Genomic DNA, 25,951 nt, shown 5'->3' with positions numbered 1-25,951 from the left:
AGAATGGTCTTGGAAGAACTGGGGAACAAAGTTTCAAATAGATTTGTCTAAAGTGTCTTACCTGATACTTGGGTAGTGGTGGGAAGAACTGAATTATCTTTTTTTTAATGCAATGTCTTCATGAGTTTACACAGAGAGAGAGAGAAAGAACTTATTGGAAAACAAAGAGGTTTTGATTGGTGAATGAGAATTTTGAACTAGTGACCAGGTATAATATCAAGATTTCTGTTAGATTCTTGTTTTACTCTGTTATAATCATCTAAAGCAGAATGCAGTTCTTTTAGTGCAGCCAAATACTAAAGCAAAAATTCCATCAGAGCCTACTCTTAATATTGATAGGGTAAGTTGCTGCTGGAGTTGCTTTGAATTTTTCTTTCCTAAGACAATTTTTTTACCGCACTTTTACTGTATGGGGGTTTTTACAGTATGGTTTTTAAATATGAGAATAGCACTATCCGATAAAGTGATTGCAAAAATAGTATAATATTTTCTAGAACAGCCTTAAACTATTTGCATTGTACTAAATGAGGTGTACAGCATTTCAATGGAAGATATGCTGGAAAGATCACACCTATTTTCATTATTTTGGCTTCTTAGTTTAATGTACTTAATCGTATTTTGGCCTCATCTACAAAGTCTCATCACAGTATTTTTTCTTGTCGGGAGAATTCTGTTACAGGATTTCTGCCAGAAAGGTGGAATTGTCATTTGGATGTTGTTCTTTAATTTGTTCTGGTTTTCTCTGTCAAACTCAGTTCCTGTATTCTTGAATTCTAATTTCTGGTAAAGTTATTTAGGTTTTCATGAAATTACAACAAAAGTCAACCTTATGTGGGGCATGAGCCATTTCTGAATAGAGGTATAAGTGTTGAGAATTCTTATACTGCTTTAATTTAACTTGCTTTATCCCTGCAGGTTTTAACGTATTTGCTTCACAGAGGGAAAACACATAGAAACTTATCTTGCAGTGTCAGCTAAAAGTACTTTGTTTGTTCTGTATCTTGCTGTCTTTGTATTCAGATAAGCTTTATTAGTTCAGAGACGTTTAGTTTGCATGGATTAATAAAATTCAGGAAAGGAACTTTCAAATGAATCTTGAAAGCAAATCGGAGTATGAATCAGGCTTACTTAGATGCAGAGAATGTTCTGAGAGGAAACATTACCTTATGTTGATGATAATCAGATGTATATTGTCCTCCAGCTTATTACAGAGTAAATCTCAGCATTTTGCAGTTAGCGTTCTATAAAAAGAATATTACAAAACTTGATGATCTTGTTTTTACAAACAAAGCAACAAGAACACCCTAGCATCTCAATGTCATCCAGTGAGATGTTGCTTTGTTGGTGGGATAAAAGGTTATTGGGCATCTGTGAAAATGCAGAATAGACTAAGCCTGTACTCCACTGCAACGTCTGCATATAAATTTGCGTGGATTGAGTTGCAGGAGGAATTTTGAAAACAAAAATACAGAAAAATTTTCGTCCAGCCTATTTAGACTCCATGACTTTAAATAACAATAAAACATATTCTTCAGTCTCTATTCAGGAATTTTTCTTACTTTTTTTTAATTTATTTATTTTATAACTTGAGTCAGCTAATTTAGTGAATTGTAATTTGAATAGATTCTTTTGTAGCAAAATAGGTAATTCTGTTTCCTGTAAAATGCCAACAAAAACAAACTTTGTGAGACGTAAGCCAGAACTGGGTTTCATTGAACAGTAACAGTCTTAGGTAAGTCTACAGGATGAGTGCAGAAAGGCACAAATTGCAGTACCTGTCCTGTGAGCTGCTTTGCTTCAGGTCACCTCCACTTCAGGGTTATGTGCTATGCTTTTGCACAGACCTACTTGCACACCAGCACACCAAAGCTCCCAGTCCAAAGGTAGAGCAAAACCAGCTGTGAGATGGGGCAGAGCAAGGTCATGACTGTTTGCTCCTATACATGTGCATGTGAGACGTGACCCTAAAATTTAGGTAAGGATTGCTAAGTGATTAAGCAGTATGATGACAGCTGAAAAATCAGATGCCTTTCAAATGCAAAGTGAAATACATCAGAAGGAATAATTTGAACAATTCATGCATGTTAGTAGGTTCTGAACTAACAGGAAAAAAACATAGGTGCCAGTACGAGCAGCTGAAAGAAAATTTCTGTTCAACATCTATCATTAATCAAAAGTCCATGTGAAGATGCATAAAGAGTATGGAGGAAAATAAGATGTTCAACAGACAGAAGACTATTTTACAAAGTCAGCAGGAAATCAGAGTACTTAACACTGTATAGTGTTTGCTCAGCACTATAATGAAGATAGCATACATTTACCAGTGTTTTAAGACTGAGAAATTAGACCAGCTAAGCTTCGAAGTTGTGTGGACTACTGAATTTTATTATTTTTTTTGTTTAATTTTCCTTGTTAGAAACACCGTTCACTCAAAGCATGACAAAATTAATGATTACTTTTTTCTGCTGCACAGAACCTGAAGCGCGTGGCAGAGACGTGGATGGATGAGTTTGCAGAATACATTTACCAGCGACGGCCTGAGTACAGACATCTCTCAACTGGTGATATCTCTGCCCAGAAGGAACTTCGCAAGCACCTTAAATGTAAAGATTTCAAGTGGTTCATGGCTGCAGTGGCTTGGGATGTCCCTAAATATTACCCTCCTGTGGAGCCTCCACCTGCTGCCTGGGGGGAGGTGAGGAATACACAAATTACATAAATATTTAAATGAGCCTAACATTTTACATTGTAGGAAATTAGAATTAGGAAATTAGATTTAGCTGCTGTGATACTTAGTGTTATTAAGGAAGTTCACAGTTATTAGAACAATCCCTGGGCTAACCATTAAAATGAGAAAAGATCATGTATTAGAACTGTCGCTGTCGCTTTTATAATTCATTACACTTTTGTATGTACAGGCCATAAGATGCATGCACAATGAAGACAAGAATGTGGAAAAGACTATGTAGCTCTTATTACTGCATGTCACAAGATGATTTCAGATGCTGAGAATCACCTTAGTAAAAAGGAGGTCTGCAGTCAGCACTTTGGTTTGCATATCCACTTAAATGCCTCCTCCTGTTCTTACAAGGACAGTTGTATGTAGGTGGAGTTAGGTTTGCTCTGTTTCGCTCACATGTGCAAGTGTGACAAGCAAAGCCTGGTGCTTTTCTTTCTAAAAGACTGGTTTTGCTCAGCTTGTGGTAGGTAGGTGCTATCGTGACCAAGTACCAGTAGCAGATAAATGCAGTTTCTTGATTGAGGAGTGAGGGGAGGGAGAGACCACCAAAGAGAAGTTAATATCCAAGTGCCATTCCAGAGCAGGGAGTGAGCAAACACCCTGCTGTAGCTCTCCACCCTTGATCAAAGATGTTCTGTATCCAGATCTCTCTGAAGAGCAGAGCCGTGGCACATCTTCCTTTGACAGTTTGTTTTGTGTGGAAGAAATGAAAACACAAAGAGTTCAGGGACAGGAAATTCCTTCTGTAGCTGCGCTGGAAAATTGCAGTAGCCTTTTACCCCTCGGAACGACAGCAGATTCACTCCATGGAAAGGTGGCATGCAGAGGGCTTTTTCCTCTCAGTTCATATATAAAGAAGGCTTTGCTCTTTTTGTGTATTGTGCTCCTTTAAAAAAAAAAACATAGGAATATCTGCACTGTGAGTTCTGGCCTTCCCTGATTTTTCTGGAGATGTTCTTGAGGCTCTCAGACAATTATCTTTTAGATTTGAAACGAAAGGATGAAGTTGAAACTTTGATCGAAATATTTGGAAAGACCCCTCACACCTCTGCATAGGGGTGTGATCAAGGCTGGACCACGTAGGGGATTTCTAAACACAGATGCATCTATTATTCTCCGGAATTTCTTTTTTAAAAAGCAAATTACCTCAATGCAAAATTTTTAACATAACTTTCTATGGTAGTAGCAGTCCTTAATTCTTCTTCGTAAGCTTCCAGTTACAGATGTTCAAAGGAACTTCAATTTATATGTGTCTTCCTGTTTGCTACTTCTTGGCAATAATTAATTACTTTGTTGTTAAAGTTTCTTCCATCTTTGATGCTGCTGCTCACACTTGATGGGATTAATGTATACCAAGAGGGAAGGAGTTTATCAGTAGAAGTCAGGCTGGACCAGGGTGCTGTGACTGACACTGTGATCTTCCTTCACTGTCTTCCACATGCATACATGTGCGTCCTTGGAGAACTGGGATCATGAGATGTGTAATTTCTCTGGCCAGCTGAACCATCCTTAACTCAGTCAGAGGGTCTAAGTGGAAGGGTTTGTGATTCAGGCATTCATTCTTTTCACAGAGATATTAATATACTCTTTGTGAGTATATTAATAAAAAAAGAAAAAAGCAAGACTTTTTGAAAGTAAATCTAAGATCATAGCAGTGGTACCAAATCTCTACCTTAAAAGCATTTACTGAGTTCTTAGGAAGGAAGACCAGGGGCTTTCTTTTTCCTCCAAAATGTACTTTCTCTAAAATAACAAGAGAAGTCTCAGGCCTCCTACTCTATTTTTTCCTGAGACTGTCACGTTCCTGTGAAGTCTTAATTACTTTTTTGGCACTTGCAAGGAACTTGAACAAACTTGAAGGTCAATGGCTGTCATAATTAGAAGCTAAAAGAGGAAAACAGACTGTGTGTTACTGCTTTGTAAGAATCAAGCAGCTCTAGAAACCTTGCTGATTATACACACCGAAAGTCTGTGCCAAGACTGACTATCAGTTAGTACCCTCTTTGCTTCCACTTGGAAAGACTTTACATCTGCTTGACTATGCCAGTCTGGGAAAGAATAAACAATGAGGTACTCAGGCAATTTTTTGCTCTAGCTGGTGAAAGTGTGTGGTGTGAAAACAGACATCTCATGAACAGCTTCTGTACAGCTCCTTGTTTTTTGCAAACACGTTTATTTAAAATCTGACTCTTGCATTTCTTGACAAAATCTGGTCAAGATGGAAAAGAAGGAAATTTGAAAAACAAAACCCAGTCTTCTTCACTACACTTGTCACGGCCTTATCTCTTCTGAATGTTTGTGCCTTTTGTCCTTTGTAGCTGGCAGGGTGTATGTTGCCTTGCTATTCTGTTCTACCTTGTAACATCTCAAATATGTGCTGTAAAGCAACAACAGCAAATCCAGACAGATTAAGGTTAGTGAGACTATCAGTTCTGTGTCTGGGTGAGGTAAGTGTACTCTTTTCTCTCCCACCAGGGAGAAAAGGAAGGCTTTCAATTTGGTTTTGTTCTTATCCGTCCAAATTTATACTGGAAAGTATGTTACCAGTTGAAAAACAGTAATACCCATCCCATTACCTTTTTAAGACAGAATAATTTATTTGTAATGTGCATTTGAAATCCTGTTGAAGGAAGTTAAAACAATAGCTGCATTAGGTGAGATTTGGACACCAAATGATTTCTTAGGAAGTACTCATGAATCTAAAAGCTGTGATCCAGCATGAGTATATTGTGCGGATATCACAGCTTCCAACAGTATCTTTGAAAACACATTTTACAGTAAATCAATCCTATAATGTTAGCCATTGTCATTTACTTTAGACTTCATAAGTCCTAGAGTCAAGGTGATACGGAAAAAAATTATGTTTCCCTCAGTCAAAAGGGAAATATTTAAGCTTAGTTTCATTTGCTGTTACGTGAACTTGTCATTCAGCGATTTAATACACAGCCAGTCTCTCAGTCACCACAGCAGTGCTAAGCTGTGGGACCTGAAAATACTCCTTTCGCAGTCCTGAACTCATGGATTTCACAGAACTGTTTTACAGCACTGACATGACAATGTCACCCAGGAAGTTAAGTCAAGTAGCACATTTGAAAAAGGATTAAAGCCTAAGGACTCACTAAATTCTCTTTTGATTACTTCCTTTTTTTAAAATGACATCCTCATACCCTTAATGAGTCAATCTCAGCCCACCCAGTGTCACATGTCTGTTGTACAAAAGCTATACAGCCAGCTATTCCCCACCCTGCACAGACACAGTGCTGCACAGCTGGGCTGTTCAAATTCTTTCATCAGGATCAGTGTCGCACCGAGTAACAGAGTCCCCCGTTTCTTCAGTGAGGTCTTTGGCAGTGCTCAACTTCTTTTAACTTCAACTTTTCCTTTTTATGACTCACACAAAGGATGCATACCTTTAAAATTACTATGTATTAGTTGACAGGAAATGTGGCCCATTTTTCCATACTTGATCGGTAGACGTTGATGGCCTTAGGGTTATCTGAAAATGTGAGTGGTGCACTAAAAGTGGCTTTAAATGCTGCTCAAATGAAAAAAGCAACATAAATGAACATTGCTAATGTCTTCTAAGAGCTACAGCTGCGTTCTTGCTTGAGGCATTAAATCAGATGTATGGAAAGTATTATATAAACTGATAGCACCAAGGTGCCTCTCTTGTTGCTGTATTGGGGCACCCTAAGGAATAGTGCCAGCACCATCTTCCACATTCATCTTTCTGACAGATGACCATACTGAACATAAAGTTGTCTTTAGATTACTAAGCTTTCCCACTTTTTGCTTGTGATTCAGACAGTTTCATGCCATGATAAGCATACAGAGTAGCTCCCAGGACCCCTTGTGAGTCCCTCTCCTGCTCTGGCTCACCCCTCTCTGCCCCCAGGATGTCTGAAGTGTCCCTGGGTGACAGCCTGACTCTGATGCAGACAGGGCAAGGCTGCAAGAGCCAGGACATCACCCACTACCTCAACAGCAAATCTTGCAGGAACTCGTTTGCCTGTGAACAAAGTAGTAGTCTTAGAATTGTCAAGAATATTGGTCGGTATAACCACTGGACCCTGGGAAGCTTTAATTTCCCCCTGTAATTTCTTTTTCAGCGTGAAATACATTCTTTTCAAAGGAAAAGGGGAAATTCTTTGCTTTAAAGTATAAGGGTGTGGGAGGAGGTTGTCTTGGTGTTTTCTCATTTAACATGGAGCATGTTAGTGTGTCCATTAAACAGCTCCCACCAAATGTTCAAAGATCTCAAAATTGATGCTAGCAAATTGTATCAATAACCTGTGACCCTTGCTTTTCCTCAGAAGACTGTTGCTTTTCTGACAAGAAGATTGTCATAGTAATCAACACATCCATTGCTTTCCAGTTTCCATTCCGTGCTCGTGTACTAATAACAAAGACTATGTTTTTGAGAGTGTAGTGCTAGACCATCTCAATCTGCCTCTCACACAGGGAGCTTCTTAGGTCATATAACTGCTAGCTTTCTGCAAAACTCCAACAGCAGTTCAACCAGATGTCAAGTTATCTGGGAGACCATATCTTCTGCAATATGTAAACACTGTTTGGGAACCCCTGATTTTTATAATATTGTTTTTCCTGTCTTGATAGGTGTCCAAAAATGTCTGTCTTACCCCCCCACCCCCCGTTTGAATACCTGTCTATTAAATCAGCAGCTTCAAATGTCAAGAGGTAGTAGTGTCGTCTTCAAACCTAAGGTCTAGGCATTCAAGCTTTCTGTCCTCCCATGTTCCAGCTCCTATTTTGTGTCACGTTCCTCTTTTCCCATCGCAGTGCCAGTGAGACAAGCTACTTCTTTCTCAAGGCCTGGTCTGCTCTGGAGAAAAGGACTTTTAACACAGGCTGGCTAACTTAGAGAAAGCAAGCTATAGTTTTAATGTAAATTCACTGCTTTTTGTAAAACCCAAGGATTACTGTATCTAAGCTTACTCCGTGATTTCCCTTTATGGCTTGCTACCTCATTTCAACCACAGAAGTCAGATGCTACACCAGCAGAAATCCTACTCAGATGACATGGTTTTGTTTCCTGAGCATTACTGCAGCACTGGGAAGCGCATCCTTGCTTGGGCCCCTGCAGCATAGAAGAGGGAGAAAACAGACCCCTTAGAGTTTGTATTCTCTGTGACTTTATGCCTCAGCTGCTCTCTATAAGGACTACAGGACCCATTGTCTTGGTATCTATGTCCCAACATGTGTTAGGATGACATTTCAAGAGCTAAACACACATCATGACTTAAATATAGTATGCTTTTTTCAGAATGTTTAATTCTGAAACAGCCTTTAAGATCACCACTAACCATCTTTGTTAGAGTCCTCAAAAGCATGCTTTTCACGTATGCTTATCTGCATGTACAAATGATAGTATTTAATGTTGAGCACATAAGCTTTGTATGAGGCAACTCATTCCCTACCTGCATGGGTGATAAAATCTGTCTCTTCTTCATCCCGAATCTCTATAGTTGCACAATATGAATGTTGGAAATGTGAGTGTATTAGGATCACTAGCTATTTCTTTGCTAGTTACAACTCAAAACCTCAAAAATTTGAAATCCATTGTGCTGTGTGACTGGAGACAAGGCAGTTCAAATGCATATTAATGTATAAATGAGAAAAAAGCCTCTCCTTGCTGTGCTTCTGCTTTCCTTCCTTTGTCCATGAAAGCATCTTAGGGGATTTGCAGGCTGTGTGGTGCTGGTGCGCAACAGAATATTCCCCATGGCTCTGGCAGCAACACGATGGCTCAGTTCAATTTCTAGCAGCTGCCAAGGCCACACAGAAACGCCAAAGAACAAAAGCACAAGCTTAACTGAAATGCCTGTATTACAAAAAGAAAATGAAAAACAAACCTCAACCCCTCTGCAGTTGAAAGGAAGGATAAAACAACAACAACAACAACAAAAAAAAAGGATAAGCTAACATGTAAGCTGCAACAAGGCAGAGGAAAATCTAACTCAAGGAAACCTTTCAGGAGCAGAGGGAAGAGGAGAGGAAATAAAGAACAGGGAAGACAGATTCCAGGACTGAAGGAACTAAATGTAGCTTCAGCTCAAACCTGTTCCAGAAATGCATTGAACATACCTACCGCATAGTCCAAATGACTGAGAATGGGATGGACTGATGCCATTGAGACAAAATTATGAAAGCTGTTTAATCCAATAAGCATTCATTGGGCATGGACTGTATTCACTGTCATTTTAGAATTCTGAATCACATAAATATACCCCAATTATTAATGGCAATTGTTAGCAGCTCCGTTGTAATTAGCTCACGTGCTCTAGAACATTAGTTCTATTCTTATATATCATTTAATTTTGTATTAGGCCAGAAATTTTTGTTTCTACAATGTAAATTTAAGTGCACTGAGAAATGATTGAACACTCTCGAAAAATTGTCCTTGAGGTAGGTATGAAGCTTTACAAATATAAAATTAAATTCTATTCCCTTCATTATTCTTTCCTGTCTCTCTTGCTGGGTGACATGAAAATGAAGGCAGGGTTTTTGAGAACTAATTACCTTTCATCCTTTTCATCAGTTAATGTGTCCCTTTGTACTGTGGGGCTGCTCAGTGCTGGCTTTCTGCATCTGTTTGTGTGTATGAAATGCTAGTGGTTTACCTCATCTATAATAATTTTTATTGTCTTGAGAAAACTAAAAAAAAAAGAAAAAAAAAGGAACTGGGCTTGTCCAAGCTTTACAAGAATAATTCTCTGAGCTCTGGTGAAAGCTCAAAAGTTCTTGGAACCAATGGCTCAGAGTGATACTCCCCCATCATTTGACCAATCTTTGCTTTTCTAGGCTAAACAAATGCAGCTCCTAAAATCTTTCTTGAAGGTGATGCTTTTAACATTTTCTCCACTTCCTATTGCTTTCCCATCTGTCTAAATCTTTCTTAGATATTTCTTAGAATAGATTTGATTCTGGTCCCTCAGAATCAGAAAAAGAGTAGAGTAGGTCTCCCATGTGTCTTGCAAGCGTGAAGATTGCCCCTCCCTGCGTTGTTTTGTGCTATGCTGAGAAATCTTCCATCTTTGGATGTGTATGAGGTATGCAGCAGCAACATTTATGTTTTTCTAATATAATATGGCAACAACAATGACTTCTAAAATATTTTCCATGGAAAGATACAAATGTCAACTCAACTGCGTCTCCATTTGACATCTAGCTTTTCTTTTTTTAAAATAAGAATCAAAGTAGTGGCCAGAATGTCAAAATATTCACCTGCTTTCTATATGTTACAAATACTGAATTTGTGCATGTTTCCATGTGTGTATGTGCACTTTAATTATCAGTTTCTGTGTATCTCATTGACAGGGTAATTTTTTTAAAGAATTCCTCTTTATTATGGAGGTGTCTATAGGGATTTTAAATAGCCCAACTAAGGTACTCAAGGAGAAATGTGCATGTATTTGCAAAATAAAGTTGTGATTTCACTCTTTTTGGTGGCAGTGGGCAACCTGCTCCTTTTCAGCTTAGTCTTTCGAACTGAGTGTGACAACAGTGGTATATAAATGGTATGACTGATAGTCACAGATTAATTATTACTCAGTTGCCTCAGTCTCAAAAACGAGACTTTTCTTTTAAGAATAAGTCACACTGAGTGTTTGCAGAAGGCATGCAGACAGCACAAGGAGCCTCCGTGGGTAAGCATAGTTTCAGTACAGATTTGTTAAGTACTTTTTAATTTTATGCACTTTGGGCACTAGCGTGTGACCTAATCTTCAATGGTGTCATTGTGTCAAAGTACAAAAAAGGATCGGAACAGGGCGTACTGAGTTTTTAAGAAATACCGCTCCAAGGCATGTGAGAGACTCGCACAGAAATCGTTTCCTCTTAATACAGTTGATCTCTCTTGCTCTGATAGAAGGAAAGAAGCAGTCAGACCAAGCTTTGAACTTCTCAGATTTTTTTTCTCTTTGTGTCTTTGCATGAAACTATTTCATACAGACCTACCTTTCATTTGTTAAGCAGAACATTTCAAACTTTGCTGCATCTAAAGCAGCTCCCAAAAAGACTACTTCGTTCCAGGACATGGCTCTCTACCCTGTAAAAAGTGATTTCCACCAGTTTTATGTAACTCGTGGTCAGTCCCAAGCCTTTCAGAGCTAAATTCCTAACCCCTAATGTTGGGAGCTTTATTCTGCAGCCTGGTTTAATGTGAAATGTTGCTGCTTGGTTTTGCAGATTCGAAATGTGGCAGCCAACCTCTGTGTGGACAGTAAACATGGAGCCACAGGGACTGAGCTGAGGCTGGACATCTGTGTGAAGGATGGCTCAGAACGGACATGGTCACATGAACAGGTATTTTAACAGTGGAAAGAGAAAAGCGGGGTAAAATTGTTCCTTCTCTTTTCCAGTTTCTAAACATTTCTCCAAGGGCTTCTCCTTTTCCTAAAGTAAAGCAGGGTGTAAAAACGATTTTTGGATTATTGCTGACCTTGGTAACTTTTGCAAAGAACTCTTTAAAACAACCTCAGAAATTCCAATTGCCACCTGGGCTGTACATTAGTCTTCATTTCCAAAAGGGATTGCAATGCCCAAAGAGCATTTTCATGAAAACATGTTGATTTTGATTCAGTTACTTGAAAATATTTTAAATACAGTGCCTGGGCCTGTAAAGCTCTAGTGGCTGTCTGCTTTTATGCTTTTATCTCAATAAGTGGTAACATTTTAAATGAATATGAGGCATAAGCGAGATAAATAGGTAAAAGCTAGAAAGACAGGGTTTCAGAAAGACAGGGAATGATAGAGTCAAAAAAAAGCTTTTATCTAGGTTGATTAGGTAGAAAAATATTAGCTGTCAGGAGCATGGAGGAAAAGAGCTCTGTACTCATTGTGAGTGTCATAGGAAAAGGATCATGACCCATAGGCTATGGGTCTGGCCAACGTGAGTGAAGAGAATCCAAATGAAAAGTACAGCGTAACCGTTGATTAGCAATTTCAGTGAGCATGCCTTTCACAGGGGAAGGTCCCAGATTAGAAAAAATTCTCAGTGCTGAGGAGAAAAATTGACCTGGCAGTCACACATGGCACTTTGTAAAAGCTTAGAAGTTCAGGAGGGAGGAGTTCTGATGGGTATTTGAAGTGCTGAGGTCAAGAAATCATTCTCCAAGGATACTGAGAAATGCAGGGGGAGAGGTACAAGTGCATGAAACAGAGAAGCTGAAGGACGATCCCAATTTAGGTAAGTGCCAACACGGGGAAAAGAACACTGCTGAAAGACTTCTTCACATAGCTACCAAAGATACAGCACGGTGATAGGATGCTGAGGCTAGATAAATATAATCCTGTTTTGTTCATGAAAGACATCCAGTAATTCAAGCAATTAATAGAAAATAGTTGTATGGTGTAGACTGGATCATCACGGTGCCAGTGTGTGGGTAAAACACCACCGCACCGCAATGCCACCAGCAGCCCGCCTGCCACCAAAGCCACCCCGTTTCTGCGGTTGTGGCTCATTTGTTGCCGGGGATTGGGGGGGGGGGGGGGGGGGGTGTTTTGGGCTTCCCCCCCTTCGCCAGGAGGTAGCCCTGCATTCAAAGGCTGTTATTGCCCCTGACAGGAAGACAGTTTCTAATAGTTTATCCACCTGGCAATAAAAATCCTGGAAAACAGGTGAGAAATGTTTAAGAATCTTTAGAAGGGAGTTAGGGTAATAAATATATAAAATAGGGTAATAATAAATAAAATTAGGTCAATAAATAAAATAATTCTATATAAATATAATGACTTTTATTATCACAAGCAAATAAATGTAATTTCACTTTCTTGTAGGAAGGAACCTTATTTTCTAAAGCTGGAAAATAGAAGTTTGAGAAGAAAGATGATTTTGTGTCTTACTTACTAGATAAGGACCCAGTATAATATCCATTACCGTATTGCTGAGCAACTTTTTATTTGCATAGTTTTAGTAATGGTAATATCCTGTTGGGTTTTGGATTAGTTTAGAAACAAAGAGAAACTGATTTTATTCAAGTATTCATGTTTCTGGTATGAGGCACATTCATCTGGCTGATAGATTTCAAGGGTGAGTCTGTGCAAGGTGCAGATTTTAAAAGTACCACTTCAGAAAGAAAGGAAAGAATTACAGAATCTTACATACAAAACAATGAGGCGAACAAGTGTAGTAGTAGACCTGACTGAAACTCAGAATTTCTATCCCATAGGAAACTACAGTATGTGCAAAATATTTCATCCAGAGGAGAACTTTCGGTCTTCCTCTAGAAAAGAAATTCTGAAAAAATTTAATTTTAAAAGGTCAAAACATTTTGGTGATGCAGGGCTTGGGGGATTTTTTTCAGAAACAAGATAGCATCCTTTTCCCCCTTTTTCCTGCAGTTTCCCTCAGCTCACAGTGGAGGGACCATGCACACTGCGTTAGCACCTGATGTTCCGCTGCTCCAGCCATAGCCAACGTCTCTGTGTCCTGTAGCCCACCAGGAACCTGCAAGGCAAAATAGCAAGTTCCAACTCGGCAAGCAGAATCTGTCTCTATGTTAGTGACAGCTGATAGAAGAAAAAATTCTCCCAAAAGTGTTTTAGATTGGTATATTTTGATGGAAAATTCTTGACTAGTTCCATACCCAATCCCAGAGGCTGCTCAGTCAGGAATGTTACCTGCAGTGCATGTAAGACCACAGTCTTAACAAAACGTCTCCTGAGGAGAAGGTATGTGGTCTTCCACTTGCACCACAATAAGATGTGAAGGTTAACTTTGTTAAAGAGTGTTTGGGAACAACTGCCAAACACCTGACCAACCCTCAGAGAGCTCCTCTTTATTGCTTACGTCTTCTTGAGTTTGTTGCCTGCATGATTCCTGCATATGCCAGTAGAAATTAGCAGTATTAATGAAAATATCAAGCATTTTATTATCGTATTTCAAATAGCGTGAGTTGACACTGAGTGGATCTTGTAACTTCTGGTATAAGTTTGCAGAGAGTTCAGTGGCAAAGTATAGTAGCTTGATGGGACCAGTGCAGCAGACACCAGTGCTGGTGCTGCCGCTAGACAGAGGTACCATCCTTTTCGTGACTTGATTCATGTTATATTACCAGGGCAGGAATTAAAAGCTGACCATCTCAGCAGCTGTGCTGGGGGGTCCAGCCCTTCAGCAGCCCTCAGGAGAAGGAGACCTTCTACCCCAGCACTGTAAAAGCCCGGGCAGGCAAACAGCAGACGAAAGGTTCATGGGTCACTTGCAGGCTTTCTGGTGAACTGGAGAAGGGTGGGAAGTGAGGGTGAGTGTTGCTGCGGTTTCTGGAAACTTCTCCAGAATTAAAAAACAGAGGGGAAGGGGCAGGAGGATGGCATGGCATGGCATTCTTCCACCTCTGTCTTCCCAGAGCTAACTTCTGGCTTCAGGGAAAACTGGGGCTTTGGTGGACTGATAACCAGCAGCAAAGGAAAATGACAGGCATCAGTCTCTCTTCTCAAGTCCCCCAGCCTGGCCAGGGAGCAGGTGGACAGGCACCACCTCTAACACAGCCCAACAAGTGGCGATGCAACCTGCCCAGCTCTTTCTTTTCTGCTCGGAGGTATAATTCAAGTCAGAGCCCAGTTCTGAAATGTGGTGTTTCATCTTTGTACAGGGCACACTTTGTCCACTCAAGTCTTAACGCTGTAGTCAAAGCAAAATGCCAGCTGACGGACCCCAGCCAGGCAGTGAGTAATTGAGCTACGTTGTCAGGCTGGAAAGCATTAACGGCATCAAAAGGGCCTTTGTCCTATAGACGGTCCCAAGCCAAGGCAATCATTCTTCAGGCCCTGTGCCAATTATAAATGAAGCTGGAAAGCTGTATTTTCCACAGTTACTGTGTGACAGCACTAGGCTGCATGAAAAACTAAAGCGTGAGGGCTAAGGGTTGCTTGGTTGGGGATGCAGAGAATGGGGCTGTGTTTTATGAGCTCTGTGGTATGAGAGAAGGCAGAGGAGGAGCATCCACTGAACCGGGACGGAGGGTTACTCCGGTCCAGCCGGGAGCAGTGAACAGTAGCCCCACGGGTTGCAGGTGAGGAACCAGCCTGCTGTTTGTTAATGGTGTATCTGGAAATTTAGGTGCAGCCTTGTTTCAAATCAACAAGCAGACAGGAATGAATGAAGGGTGGTACAAAAGGGTTCATCCATTTCTTGTAAAATCCAATAGAGGTAGCTCCTAACAGCTTAGGTCAAAGGAACAGCGAAATCCAAAGTGACAGGTGGTGGTAAAGCAAAGAACTACGTACTCAGGGCTTCAGCTAATAACGTGTAGCATTGTTGCACATTATGCAGTGGAGAGATAATTTTTATATTGGCCAGATTTAGTGTTAACTAGAGAGAATTTACAGTAATGGGGGGTAGCTTAAAACTATGAGTTTGAAAGGACTGTAGGCCTTAAAAGTTTGTCTGTAATTTCACAATTTTAATATTAATTGGGTGTATAGAGAAGCATAACCTTTTTTCTGAACAACTTTTTTTCTCTTCTCTCTTAGTCCTAAAACTGAGTTCCTGCTTCTCACAAGGTTGATTTTATAATAGTATCACTAGGGAGAAGACATACTTGTTGATTTAAAAATAAAACTGTTTTATGAAACAGGAGGGTAAGAGGGAGGAAAAAGAATCTGTGCTAAGCTGAACATTGAGATCTAGTATTACACAGATCCTGGTTTTCAGTGGAAGGGAATTAAAAACCCCTGTCTGTTACCACGTCATGACTTTCTAACAGGACACAACCGTGGCAGTCTTCAGAAACCACACAGGACTGGAAAGGGTAGAGGGGTAGCTGGATCAGTATGATTTGATTTGAAGGCTAGCTTGAGCTCTTTCTGGTGTACCGATGCATTCAGTGGGGTAGTAGTCCTCAAGCCAAGATCCAGAGAACAGCAGATATCGGCCCTTCAGCTCACCAGTCATGCACAGAATGAGAAATTTGGAGAGTGACCCACTGGGAAAGATGAGGAAGGTCCTGCAAGAGGATCACTTTCTTGTAGTAGTGATGAGAGTGATAACAACACAGAGCCACTATTCCACACCATTCCTCTAGGTATTTGTTATTCACCACTTTGAACTCTAGGTTTATTACTTGGCTATAGAAAGGTAAAGGGTAGGAGAAAGAAAATTGCTTTTGCTGGGCTTTCCTTAAAGGAAAATTATCTCGGGCTTCTCTTTTGCTAAGGAAACAGCAGCGTAGCTTTTTTCTGTACCAAATCTTTCTTCTGTCTTTGCTTGTGAAATGATAAGTTTAGGGAGTCCATGATGCTGCTTCCAAGAAACATGAAGAAAAGTGGAGAAAGACTTAACCTTTTGAAAAGCAGAAATTGCTTTGAAAATTAAGTTAAAGCTGTCCACTGCATTTTACTGCAGATAAATGTACAATGCACTCTGGGAGAAAGAAGAAATAAGCAGACACAGGGGCAGATTAAGAAAATGCTGTCTAGAAAACTATAATACAGAAGTAAATAGGGAGTGACAGCAGCTAACAGAAAAAACAAGGGCTTACAGTAAGACACATAAGAAAAATATTCAAATATATGCTTATATTTTGTGCTTGGAGGTCAAGGGAAACAGTAACACCTCTCAAATCTGGCATTTGGAGGGTGCATTGAAGATGCAGTGTTTTTAAAAGATGCATCTTTAGGAGGACTATGGAAAGAAGATAGCTATCACAATGAAAGAGTTAAAACCTGGGAACCACAACAGAAGTATGCAGGATCAGACCCACATGACAGAATCACAGAATGGTCAGGGTTGGAGGATACCTCTGGAGATCATCTAATCCAGCCCCCTGCTAAAGCAGGTTCACCTAGAGCAGGTTGCACAGAGTTGTGTCCAGGTGGGTTTTGAATGTCACCAGAGGAGACTCATGATGTTTAGCTTCATTCGTGGATACTGGTTCTATCAGGGAATGTACACACTGCCGGGAGCAGGGTGCTAGATAAGGACAAAAACGACCCTGAGTTGAGGTAGCTGCAGTGCTGGAGGCAGTCTGAGCACGCCATGGACTGAGTCGCTTCTCTGGATAACAAGCCTGCGTGCAGTTCCACATGAACCATCACAGCTGAACAGTTTCTACTAGCGAAGTTTGCTCGTTTGAAGAGAGCTTCACTTTCTGCATCTTATTTTTTGGTTTACACTGTAGAAAATCATGCAGGAAACAAAAGAATAGCACTGACACCACACACACACAAAAAAAAAAAAGATAAAAAAAACCCTCACAGCTCTCAGCAGAGCTTCTAGGTAATAATTTACAACGTGCAACCTGTTTTCTGCAAGGATTGGTCCATGGGAAAGGAAAATGCACTCTGCATCTTTAAATTTGGTGCTGTCAGACCTGTCACCTTCATCTGGTGATTGAAAGACTGCAATGTCACAGCATCATTTCAGGCAGCTGTTGTCTAACTGAGAAGTATTCCTCCATGGTTCCTCTCAGGCAGTGAGAAAAAAGACTTTAACAAGCTGCCTGTAGCTCACAGGTTTCACTAGCAGAAAGACGAAGATCATTTAATGTGTGCTGTTTAGGGAAAAGAAGACAGCTGAGAAAGGATATGCTAACAGTGTCCCATATAAACAGAAGGAAACTGTTCATTAAACATGGGAAAGACGCTATAATGGGAAGATCTCTCTAGGTAGCTTCTTCAGACCCAAATGGGAGAGCTAGAGGAGCATCACTGGCAGAGGCTTTCCGAGTCCTAGGTAGCTGTAGTCCTAGCGCATGCAAGTGCTGCTTAAACTGGGGTAACTAAGGGCTGTAACAGAGTATATCCCCTCTCCTCTCCACAGTAGTTGCCAGAATTTTTTTTCTTCCCTGCTGTATGGATTATGCCTTCCTGGCATATATTCTGTGACACTGCTGATGCCCTTTTAATTAAGGCAGTTGGCATCACTGAGTCGTACACAGGCAGGATCTCGTTTAACCAGCAGTTGGGATATATGGAGTAGGGAAACATGCGTCAAGCTTTATGTGTAGTTTTAAATGTTTTTCACTAGTAATACATCATTATATTGCCTGATTGTTTTTCTAGCTCTTCACCTTTGGTTGGAGGGAAGACATTCGCCCCGGGGAGCCACTTCACACCAGGAAGTTCTGCTTCGATGCCATTTCGCACAGTAGCCCTGTCACACTGTATGACTGTCACGGGATGAAGGGAAACCAGCACTGGAGCTATAGGAAGGTTGGACTCACTGGGGGGCATCTCAGAGGTTCAGACTGTCTTGAGCCTACATTTCGTTTAACGCAGGCTTGTGTTTTCCAATCAGAGAAGTTTTGTTTTAAAATCCACCCCATCTTATTCCAATTTAATTTAATCTCTCTAGAATATGTTCCTTTTGATCGTTCAGTTATTTAGGTCAAATTTACATGAAAATGGATCTGATCCAGCTCAGAGGGTGTCTGTGTTGGATCTGTTCCCTGAAAGGTGTTTTACCATTCTGGTGCTTCAAGATGTTTCTGTCATTTTAACAGAGGCACTGTTGGAAATATTTTCATCCAATGTGACAGCAGCAAATAGTGCAGCTCATGAGTGAAATATTATTTTACTACTTTTTAAAGATCACAAGTGGCAGAAAAATATCCCTTATAAAAAACCAAAACCAATCAACATTAAAAGCACTGCTGTAAGCCCAAAGAAGGCAGGAGTTCATAAACTAAAGATAAGCAGCTTAGACACTACTTTGATCTGCTAAGTTTCAGCCCGTTTTTATAAATCACTGGAAACAGGAGGTCAAGCTAGAAACTGTCAGAGCTTCATTTAGCGCAAAAAGTCCTGGTAATGCTACCAAGTTGTAGTTAGTTCTTTTAAATGGTTAATCAGCAAGTTTCCATGATTAAAGATTTCACTGATAAACTCTGTATTCTATGCAGGATAAGGGCATACGTTTCTCTGAAGCGTTGAGGATTCCTCTTGTGCATCCTACACTTTTCTTTGACTACTGTGCCATGCCCACCACCTTGCTTAAGCTGAGGCCGAAGTGCCAGGAATTGGTCTTTGCCAGTTAAACCTCAATACTGCTTTCTAGTTTGAAATTATATATAGTAGAGAACTAATTCAGAACCATTAAAAATAGTTTTGAGCCAACCCTTTTTCTGAGAGTCTGCTTATTAGCCTGTGCCTTTTTGCCCTATTTATAACATAAATTGGAGATCCACCACAAGATTTTCCAGAAGTGTAATCCCTCTGAAACTGAGGCATTACTGGCAATAAAGTTAGAATGTATGGGTGAGATGTTTAGAGGATATAAATTGTCATGGCTGCATTGCTGTATATCTGGCTTTATAATGTCATAATAATACCTTCTTGCTTCAAAATCCTTCTGATTTATCTTTTTGCCTACCCAAGCTGCATGAAAGAAGCAGTCATACCTTTAGCACTTCACTGGTGCTTAGCCAGTTCATAAGACAAAATGCAGGTCTGGAGCTGCCCTCTATAAGGCTCATCATCTTTGATGAAGACAGAATACAGCAGATAACCAAAAAAATTGACATTTGAAAAAAATACACAGTGTGAGTTCTATTAAATTCTCTGCACAGGTTCATTTTTAATTTCCAGAAGGCTGACAGGGCTCATATAAAAATTCTCAATGCAAGACAGGCATTTCCATCTCAGTAAGAAACACCAGAAAATTTCACTATGATGGAAGTACTGACACAATGTTAACTGTAAGACCATCCTGACAGCAAGCTGATTAGTTTGCATAAACCTCTGAATTAAGAAACTGCATTGGAATAATAGAATTATGCATACATTGTTTTCTTTAGGCTTAGTTTTAGTTTGGCTACAAAGTAGGTTTTTATTGTTTCACATAGCCTGTTTTCTCAGATACAGGGGAGACTTACATTAGAGATTTTTGGTAGTACACATATACCTCCAAAATCCTAACGATATAATCCTTATCTACCTTTGAAAGCATCCTGGCAATAGGTTTTGTAGTGTTTACCCACAAAAAAAAGAAAAGTACAAGAAAAGAACGTTGTATTGGTTTACTGAATCTGTACTAGAACCCTTTACCTATAGGATGGTATGCTACTAAAATTGCACCCTAAATAAATAAGAGTAGCGGTCTGGTTAAGTAAGAAGTGCCTCCTTTTAAAAAACAGAGAGCAGATCAGCAGCTGTTTTGTTCTCTGCACCACTTACAGACACTGTAGCTTCCTAATGGGCATATATCCATCCTGCCAATAATTCTTCCCATGTTTTAGGAAAAGCATCTTGTAAGATGCTTAATATGAAGCATTTCTTACCATGTTGTCATACTGTTCCTGTAAAACTAGAAGATAAGAAGGTTTTCTTCTTTTAAGGATGAGTCTCTTATCATGATCATTTGCATCCTTGAGCCACTGGTAGGAAGAACTTAGGGCTATGAAGTGATTACAAAGTGCTGCAAATACAGTTTGAAGCCAGGCACTCTTTTAAAAATGCCGTATTCTTACAGCATAGAAGCTCTTAACAACCTGTATTTGGACATTGGCAAATAAAAACAACTTAAATATTTTAGTGGTAAGTAGAATTCACTAATATTTTACTTTGGGTAAGGAGTGTTCTTCTGGAAAAAATTCCAGCTTATCCCCATTATCTGCACTTTGTTTCTCATTGCAGTCCAGTCTCAGAGTGAGCAAACCGGATTATTTTCAGATGAATGAAACCAAAACTACCACTAATAAACATCAGCCAAAAACCTATTCTTATTCTCATACTGTTTAAACTACATCTGAGCAGGTATTTGAAAGTCTAGTAAGTCTGTGATATTAAGTAATCAATTTTTTAGGATCAATCCAAAATATTGGTCTACAGCCAAGTAGAAAGTTTTCCTTTAAGGAAACCCTGTAAGAAGCAATGGAGTAGAACAAATGCAAGTAGTACCATAAACACTGCTGTGGGTTGGAAATAGGAGAAAGTGAGTTTCATACCAAGAAAAAAAATATTGACACTATAATGGGGCTCCCATCAATGGTGGGAGCAATGTGAGAAATTAGATAAATGTAAGTAACCTGAAATTATTAGAGATTTGGGATTATAGTGGCTTCCTAAAATAAAGCCATTTCCTTTACTTTATTTGAGATTCCTAAGTATGTGAGAGACAGAGTTCAACAGTGCCTACAAATTTCCATTCCTCCCAGTGAAGGAGCACGCCTCTGGTTTTCAATGTAGCATCATTCTGTGTTGACACATAATGCATTGGTTCTGATAAAGTATGATTCAGTTTCTGTGCCGTAGTCCTATTAGTGCTATTTGTAGAGCTCAAGTAACCAAGAAAGGGGTGATTTAGTAGGTCTTTAAAAGGAAACAATTTGCAAAATCAATTTCATTATATGATAATTCTACCCTCAGCCTAGTGATTATGATAGACGCGAGGCTGACAATGTCAAAAACTGTGCCCAGAACAGCGTGGTTTGCTCATACTCCTTTGACAGCTTCAGGGACAAACTGAAAGAATAAGTTCACTCTTTACACAGTAGGTGCATAGATTATTTCCTCAGACAACCGAAGACATGTCACTGTGATAGTGGGTTTTATCATATGGACATCTGTCCTGCTGAAACTGCACTGGGGCTACCAACTAATTTCAGATAAACTACTGCAGCCACCAGCTGATAATGACTTCCAGTTACTATTGACCTTGGCCATAGTTATAGCAGTGACCTAGAAGAAATGAAAAGCTCTGTGTCTCATTACCAACCCCCTGAACTGTCGAGGCCCATTATCTTACAGAGAACTTTCTCCTTCTGCAAATAATCTTCAGACTTGCCTTCATGCAGAAGAAAAAAAAAACCACCACTCTGCTGTTTTCAGATGTTAGAAGTGTCTCCACAAGAGCTCTTGTGCGTTTTTAATATTGGTGTAAAGAGGAATTTATATATTTCTCTTGGAAAATTCTCTGGGACACACAGAACTGTTACCCCTTAAAGTCCTGAGCCTGTTTCCATTGAAATCTGTAAGAGCAGCAGGCTTTGACCTTAGGTCAGCGTAAGCTTGAGATGATAAATTAATAGGCCCTTATATATAGCTAAGTCAGCCAGAAGTTTTTTCAGAGTAATAACTGTGTCCCTTTTCTTAATAGATGCTCTTCTCTCTTAATAACCAGACTTTCTAAAAGAAAGCACCATCCATGCTTCACTCAAAAATTGTATCCCCTGGATATTTCTGTGAGAAGACAGACTGCCAGATCTCTTTGGAAATGCTAGAGTGGTTTTCATAGCATGCTTTTTGTACTGAAGCAGTTTCCTTTCTTCTTGTACCAGCTATCCTGTTAAAGCTTCTAGTATTTCAGCTCTGGCTTCCTAATAGCTTGGCTGACCCTCATGCCCAGCTATAACACAAGGAAAACTGGATGCCACCTTCCTCCAAGGCCTCACAGCACGTGGGGTGGCCGTGGCAGTCACTGTGTCCTGATTTTGGGCAGTGCCACTCCATCAGTCCCTCACAGAAGGACAGGAGGAGCTGGCAAGGTGCAAATGGGTGCCTGGGCCACTCCGTACAGTGCTTTGTTGCATATGTTAATATAGAAAAGGGCATTGTACTTTTCCAGTGTTTCACAACCCCCAGAACCAATCAATTTCATCTTTCCTAAATTCAAAAAAAAAAAAAAAAAAAAACAAAACCCAAAACCTAAACTAAAACCAACTTGCTTTTTCAAAAGTGTTTTTAAATAGCTATTATTTCTTACTGGTTTATTGTGTCACATTTATTTTTGTCTTCATAATTCTTTTTTTAATGTGGGGTATTTTTAGTTAAAGAGAAGTTTCTGTATGATTGTTGCTCAGCACCCAGAGCACTTCTGTGAGTTTTTAATCAATTGCAATTTGACAAATAGCTTTTTGATTTTTTTTCCTTCTCATAAACTGGGCAAGCAGGCACATCCTGGATTACTGTTAAAATACTGGCAGAGCATTTTGGCACAGAGAGGAAAAGCCTGGATATGGTTTACCAAGAGTAAGCTGATATTTATTTCAACAGATACAATGAGTGTATAATCCCTGGAGACTTTCAAACCGTCTAATCACTCCAACATCTGTCTCTCTCTCAAACACTTGCCAAGGTGAATTAAGTACGTTGAAACTACCTAACCCACATATACCAGTTGCTCATCTGGGTAGTTTCTGCTTTACCAAAGATTCAAGGTCAGGTTACAATTCACACTAGTTTTGTGAAGTAAAATTAATAAATATAATCATTGTATCCTTTTTAATGCAACATAATACATGCTTATCCTCCCAAAATCTCCATAGGGAGCTAAAACAGTGTTAGGATTTCCTTCTTATTAGGAGACAGAGCATATTTCAGTGGCTGGTCTTATTAAGGCCGTAGGTAAAGTTTGCATTTCATGGGGAGAGAACTGAGATCATCGGTCCCATGTCCGTCTGTCCATCACACCACTTCAGCTAATAATTCATTCTTAACATCTTCATCGAGTTGAAGAGTATCCATTTTCCAGACAGATTGTTACAGATTCTCCTGCCTAGAAGCGCAATAGAAACTGTCAAATACAAATCCAAAAAATAAAAAAAACCACTTTTCGGGTTCAGAGGAGTTTTAAAGGAGCTCCAGGCAAGCATAGGATATGCGAACACTATTAAAAGACATTCTATTTTTTCATTTTATTATGTGGTTGTTAGTTAAAGACCAGAAGATGTCTCCTCATTCTTTCTTGAATCCCCAGTTTCATGAAGAATAATAACTCAAGGGTAAAAAACACTCCTTTCTCTACAGCTTCCTAATAATAGCTGTGGTTATTACGCAAGGTTAGCACAGAGACCACAAGATCATTTCACATAGGGCTGTGTTAATCCATGTTCTGTAAAATGAGAACAGTTCCAATGACTTGGCATTTGCTACGTAATCCTTTTTTTTTTTTTTCATTCCTGTAGGACAAAACTTTGTTCCATCCAGTAAGCAGCAGCTGCATAGATTGCAACCCAGCCGAGAAGAAGATTTTCATGAACAGATGTGATCCTTTATCTGAAACTCAACAGTGGATTTTTGAACATATTAATAAGACTGTTTTAGAAAAATTTAACAGCAAGGCCAGTTCCTAGAAAGAAAAATAAGAAAAAATGAACACGCCTAATTACGTACAGACTGCAGTCTACATTTTCGCCAGCATCTGGGTCGAAGGAGTCAGGAATTAAATTTCCTAGATCCAGGAAATCTGTTCTGAGGATTAAGAAAATGCCGCAGCAAGAGCCAGCAGGCTGTCCTGATGGATGTACAGTATCTGGAGAACTTGGCCAAGAGCCTCACCGGATGCTGCTGAGAACTTCAGGCTGAAAATTCCCTTGCTGGTCGAGGGAAAAACTTTGTTTAAAAACTGTTTAAAAGTACTCCAAGTTAATAAAGTAAAACAAAACTCTAGAGTTTCTCAGGTCAAATCCTGCTGTAGTGAGTAGCTCAGAACAGATGCTGTAATTTGGGGTGGGTATATGGTGTGCATGACAGCTACAGAAACCTAAAGAAATCCCAGGTTTTAGAACTAAACATGCTGGTAGAAGAATAATGATGTCCCAACACTCCCTAGACAAGATATATGCTCTGTTGACATTCTCTTAATAAAAGGTTGAGTTAAGCAGGTTTAACCCTCAGAACTGCTGCAATTAATTTGAAAGACCTCCCTTTTACATTCCATTCATTACCCAAATAGGAATGGTAGAAATCTTAGGGTCTAGAATTACACTGTAGTGAAGCATGAAATAAACTGTAAGGTTTTACCCTCTCATTTTCCCCCTTCAGGAAAAAAAGCAAAGCAATCAAATTTCTATACATTATATGTTTAGCAGTTGTGATTCAAAACCCATTGTCACAGAAGGTGAGGGTTGGGGTTTTTTTGGTGACAAATATAACAGTAGCAGCTGCAGCATAATGGAGGGCTTGTTGAGTAGCTATCTTTTCTAAAGGTAGAATCCTTAACAAAGTATAAATTAAATTCAAAATAGGCTGAGGGGAGAAAAAAAAAATCAGGAGAGTAGGAAATAATCGCATACTGCATGCTGAACTAGGTTAGTCAAATTAACATTGGTACACTGCCATCACCTAAAAGTGTGTTGAGTCCCTGTAGTGCAGCTTAAAAGAATCTTGCAGAGATCTTGCAGTGCTCTTGACAGATAGAAGTGGAGAGGAAAATTGACATGAAACTAGTTGGGTGTTTCAGACATTTTGAAATCTGTGATGGAAATCACATGAACTTTCCAGAGTTAGCAAGTGAAGGGTATTGTAGGTCTCACGATGGAGCAAACAAGTGCAACCAAGTTAAATGTTACAATATTTCGCTACTTTAGGCATAGGCACAATTCAGGGTAAGACAGACTTCTGTCACACTGATGATCGTTATAGCCAGTGGTGTCTCTCAGACCCATCAAGCTGTTGGCATGAGAGGGCTCTTAAACTTGGGGGGGGGGGGGGGGGGGTGTGTGTAGGTGGAAGGGCTATGATTCTTCTCCGCAGAAATCAGTTCATACTGATGTGTGGAACATAATTGATAGGTTTGTGATTTTTCAAGGTAGGAGCAAGTACAAACATATCAAGTACGTGGCCTGCTTTTACTTGAAAGATGAATTTAACAGATAAAAGCACCATAAATACAGGTAGATCACATCCTCCATGCTGTAACCGTGCTTCCAGGTTCCAAAAATATCATGTGTAATTAAGTTGTTTATTCTGATTGCCGGAGAGGTGGATGACTAACCAAAATACTGATGTGCAGCCTACCCTGTTTTGAGGGAGTGGGATGGCTGTGTTTTGTTTATTGCTCCTTAAGCTGTGTTTATGCACAAAGAGAAATGATTACATCCAGAGGATGGTTCTAGTACCAATAACTATGTGCTATTTTATGGCAGCACCTTGTAGTTGTAGATTAAGACCCAAAATTGTAGGTCATAGGAACTTTTTAGGAGGGGAATGAGATCCTGCAGCGTTCAGGATGCATGCACTTGGAAAACTGTGAAATGCATCCATACATTGAGCAATTGCTGCAAATTAGTGAAGAGATCTTTCAAATAATCTGAAAGAAATATGTCTATAGAGTTAGACTTCTCATTTTATGACTTTAAAATAAGTGGGCTTGTTTAGGTGTTGTTTAAATTTAATTTGAAGATATGGTGCACTCAGGAACGAAAGCAGTAAGGCTACTAGTGTATGAGCCTATCAGTACACAGAGCAGACTAGCCACTGCAGACTGTCAGCCTTCCCAGGTGCAGTGCTCGCAGCATCATTTGTTTGCAGCCG

At 39.7% G+C, this 25,951-nt stretch overlaps 1 protein-coding gene across 1 annotated transcript in view; it reads left to right on the top strand.

Annotated features, from left to right (window-relative positions):
• The window catches only part of GALNTL6 (polypeptide N-acetylgalactosaminyltransferase like 6), a 484,972-nt gene extending 460,887 nt beyond the window's left edge, over positions 1–24,085 (top strand). Inside the window, exons 9-12 of the mRNA XM_055798003.1 lie at positions 2,474–2,695; positions 10,949–11,065; positions 17,762–17,911; positions 23,602–24,085. Of these exons, the coding sequence (XP_055653978.1) occupies positions 2,474–2,695; positions 10,949–11,065; positions 17,762–17,911; positions 23,602–23,769 (657 nt within the window). The 3' untranslated portion in view covers positions 23,770–24,085. The remainder of the gene's footprint in view (positions 1–2,473; positions 2,696–10,948; positions 11,066–17,761; positions 17,912–23,601) is intronic.
• The last annotated feature ends 1,866 nt before the right edge of the window (positions 24,086–25,951 follow it).

Source organism: Falco peregrinus, chromosome 2, assembly GCF_023634155.1.
Source record: "Falco peregrinus isolate bFalPer1 chromosome 2, bFalPer1.pri, whole genome shotgun sequence".
NCBI lineage: Eukaryota > Metazoa > Chordata > Aves > Falconiformes > Falconidae > Falco > Falco peregrinus.
The sequence above is the reverse complement of the archived record's forward strand: the minus strand, read 5'-3'. Positions and strand labels throughout refer to the sequence as shown.